The sequence below is a fragment of the Esox lucius genome, chromosome 14 (genome assembly GCF_011004845.1).
Source record: "Esox lucius isolate fEsoLuc1 chromosome 14, fEsoLuc1.pri, whole genome shotgun sequence".
NCBI lineage: Eukaryota > Metazoa > Chordata > Actinopteri > Esociformes > Esocidae > Esox > Esox lucius.
The window spans coordinates 28893587-28897963 of record NC_047582.1 but is presented as its reverse complement, the minus strand read 5'-3'; the positions used below and the strand labels follow the sequence as shown (position 1 = coordinate 28897963).

Sequence of the window (4377 nt, the reverse complement as noted above, 5' to 3'; positions counted from 1 at the left end):
AGGTGAATTTCCTACACCTGAAACTTTTTAAATTGCAATTAGTGTCTGTGTATAAATAGTCAATGAGTTTGTTAGCTCTCACGTGGATGCACTGAGCAGGCTAGATACTAAGCCATGGGGAGCAGAAAAGAACTGTCAAAAGACCTACGAAACAAGGTAATGGAACTATATAAATATGGAAAATGATATAAAAAGATATCCAAATCCTTGCAAATGCTAGTCGGTTAAATCGCTTATTAAGTATTGGAAAATTCTGAGATCTTTTGATACCAAGCCAAGGTCAGGTAGACAAAGAAAGATTTCAGCAAAACTGCCTGAAGAATTGTTTGGGAAACAAAGAAAAACCCACAGTGTGGTTGTTTCAATGAGTACAATATGACGATACTTGAACAAAAATGAGCTGAATGGCCGAGTTGCCAAAAAGAAGCCTTTACTGCGCCAATGACAAAGAAAAGCCCAGTTACAATATGCCCGACAACACCTTGACACGCCTCACAGCTTCTGGCACATTGTAATTTGGTGTGACGAGGCCAAAATTGAGCTTAATGGTCACAACCATAAGCGCTATGTTTGTAGAGGGGTCAACAAGGCCTGCTGCACGAAAGCTGCGCATGGGATGCTCTTGGACTTTCCAGCATGACAATGACCCTAAGCACAAGGCCAAGTTGACCCTCCAGTGGTTACAGCAGAAAAAGGTGAGGGTTCTGGAATGGCCATCACAGTCTCCTGACCTTAATATCATCGAGCCACTCTGGGGAGATCTCAAACGTGCGGTTCATGCAAGACAACCAAAGACTTTGCATGACCTGGAGGCATTTTGCCAAGACAAATGGGCAGCTATACCACCTGCAAGAATTCAGGGCCTCATAGACAACTATTACAAAAGACTGCACGCTGTCATTGATGCTAAAGGGGTCAATACCCAGTATTAAGAACTAAGTGTATGCAGACATTTGAACAGGGGTCAGTTCATTTTTTTTTTGTTTTATGATTGTGCCATTCTGTTATGACCTATAGTTGAATTTGAATCCCATAAGAAATAAAAGATGTGTTTTGCCGGCTCACTCATGTTTTCTTTACAAATGGGCATATACTACTAATTCTCCACGATTATGCAAATTATTTAGCACAAACTGTATAGACAGATTTACTTATATAAAGACTCTTTTCTGCATGTTTTTATTTATGTTACAGTTGTCTATTGTATAGAGTTATTTTCACACCTTTTAAATTATTTATGATTCTTAAGGCCATGAAGTTCAAATTACAAAAAAACTTTTAGCGTTCCCAGGGAATCGTCATTGCAATAGATGAATATTCCTTGCTCTCAAAGAATCGAGCCTGGGCCCCAGGTCTGATGGCAATGCAAGAACAATATGCATACAAGTTATATTCTTCTGCTTCGCTTTCATGTTGGAACTTTGTAGCCCATTGATAGGTATCAAAATATGTATTGTCCTTATTGTAATTGTAGTAGAATCCAACCCATGAATTATAGAACTTTATCTTCCAATCGCTGAATGTGTTCTTGATGATCAGACGAGCGCAGGCGTATCCGTCTTTAGTGTAGATTTGCAGACTGGCATCAGAGCCGTTAATATCAACAGGAAGCTTCCTGTCTGTGTCGTCATAGGTAGGACCACGCATAATTTCATACTTGGTTTCTATGAACTGGAGACGTGGGCTCAGGCCTTTGTTTAGATATTCTCTGGTGTCGTAGGTTCCATAGCTTCTTGATATAATAGGTGAAGTGAAACACTTTCCATTTTCTTTACAGACATTCACTTGGACCCCCTTGTCCAGCAATGTGTCAGGCATATTAGACCATCTGATCCGAGCATACCCGTTGTCCGTGGCTTTCACCTCCAGCAATATTTCATAGCACTTAACATGGTTATCATTGTTACTCAAGGTAACTCTTTTGTTTACAGCAGTGTACTCAGTGGGAGGCTGTTGGCCTGATGCTTCTTCCACCTGATCTATGTTGATGTCTGGGCCAGTGTCGTAGCAGTAGTAGTTGAAGTAAATTGAGCTTCCATCATAGTGGGCTATATACAAAAACACAGACAGACCATCCACCCAATTGTCTGACACAGTATATATCTCTCTGAGGAGGGCAGGGCTTATGCGCCAGGTGTTTTGCGGGTCATACTGATTACTACGGGGATCATTAAGGGGATAGTGCTGTGTAATGTAAAGCGCCTCTAAAAATTGCCTGTTGGGGCTCGTTCTGACCACCACTCTGTCCCTGTTTCTCTCTGCACTACCTAGGGCTAAGTGATAGCTTTGGGTGACAAAGGGGGGTAGTGAGGAAGATACTTGTGTATTCAGATTCCCTACTGAGTAGTAACCCTGTAGGTTTTGATCTTGCAGTGGTGGAAACACATCTTCGTAGTTATGGTACCTATGAAAGCCCCAGTCCTCCCTTCCTGGCACAAAGTAAGGTATTATGACATTGTTGTTATCTAGAACCAGTTGATGAGTTATAAAATAGAGCAGATGAAGGCCGTGACGTGGGAAGCGGTGGCCAAACTCAATGTTTCTGAGCTCACTGATGGTTTTGAGTGTTGGGGGGTTTGCCCAGACCAAGACCACAGGAAGCAGCATCAGAAAGATGAATGGCACAAATTCTCTCCCCATGGTGAACCTGTGACAGAGAGATGGTATGACAAACAGTGTTACAGTAGCAAGACAAAATCAAATAAATGTTTGTTGAATGTTTAAGTATATGAACTTGTTGATTAGTATTTTATGCTATGTAACTATCAACTGCAATAGATACCGGATCACTATAGTGTACTAAAGTACTGTAGTTAAGAACGGGCTGGCCAACAGATCACATCGTAATGAGCCCACAAAGCACACATTAACATATCGTTTATTATAGTATATTAGCATAACGTGTGTAGTGCAGCCTACAGAAATACAAACCTTGCATTATTTGTACTTTTCATGTTGTCAGGATATGTGTAGCTTGTATGTTATTTCCCCCTTGGGTTAATAAAGCTATTATTACATAATAATGTATGCTCAAACAGTCATTTCTTCCTGCCCTATCCAGGGTTACCTTCAAATCGTTTCGCCTTTCAGGAGTACAGTATGTCCTGTTTCAATATTTTTGGAGCATTTTGGAAAAATAACTAAATACATTTAGGAATACATACTTAATATGGCAAGGGCAGTGTGGAGCATACATCTGTAATAACGTGACTGTATTTTGGGTTGTTAATAGCCAACTCTTTATTTTGAACAATAGTAACGTTATTACTCAACTTATACCATACATTATTTTATTATTTTGTAACATACAGAAGTGGCCTAACTGTGCGGCTCATTTAGCCAATATTGCTTTAAGCCTGCTGTAGGGTGACCTGAAGCAACCCAATCATGCATGATGTCCCAAGAATATAAATGAAATAAACAGTTCTGTAAGGATGAAGGTCAGCGTGTATTTTTGGAGCCATTGGTGAACATATGCAGGACATTCAGGAGTTTACAAAAACATTTTAACAAGTATATGCCTCCTGTAGAAATTGGACAGATCACACACACCTATCTGAATCTATTACACACAACTCACATCTACCTGCATCTATCACACACACAACCACACACACTTATCTGTATCTGTCACACACAACCACACACACTTATCTGTTTCTATCACACACAACCACATACAACCCTCTGCATATGATCTAGTTTGGCAGTTGAGTTTGTTTCTAGCCATATTCATCTTTATTAATTAATTTAAAGGGTTTTAGTCTGGTCTAGTGGTTTAAGGTAGTCTCACCCCACAACCTGTCCTCTCTACCCTGTCCTCTACTCACTTTTCCAAACCTCCTTAAAGTGAACAGTGCACTCCAGCTTTTGTTTAAAGGTTGAAATAAAAAAGACCAAACAATACTATTTAATTTTTAAAAATAATAATTTCTCTGAAAATGATTCTGTTGTCTGCCTGAAAAAACTACCACAGTTTAGTTCTTCAGTTTACTTCTTTAGAATGCACGGTGGATATCAAAAGAACACACACCAGTTTTTGTTTATATTTTCACCTTTTCATAAGATGTCCCCGACAATATTTAAGTGAATAACAAATTGATATTTTCTCTGAAAATGGCGTGGTTGCATACATTTTAAAACCATGTCAGCAACATGGTCTAGAACAAATTTTTGTTAGTGCACTGAGCACATTTCTGATCTTGTGAGCAGAAACATTGAGATTGTTGCAAATTCTGAATGATCATATCTTCAATGGTGAATTTCAAATGTTCTACAAGTACATACAGTACACATATCCATAAATACCTGCCTCACGTTGACCTCCCTTGTGGTGTTGTCTTGGTGGTTCTGACTCCTGTTGTGCAGAGGGTTGCA

At 39.5% G+C, this 4377-nt stretch overlaps 1 protein-coding gene across 1 annotated transcript; it reads right to left on the bottom strand.

The window, feature by feature from the left end:
• Positions 1–1034: 1034 nt before the first annotated feature.
• On the bottom strand, positions 1035–4377 carry LOC105009578. Its single transcript, XM_029125250.2, has 2 exons — positions 4328–4377; positions 1035–2647 (listed from the first exon to the last, which is right to left on the bottom strand). The coding sequence occupies exon 2, from the start codon at positions 2638–2640 to the stop codon at positions 1279–1281; it is 1362 nt and encodes a 453-aa protein (XP_028981083.2). The 5' UTR covers positions 2641–2647; positions 4328–4377; the 3' UTR covers positions 1035–1278.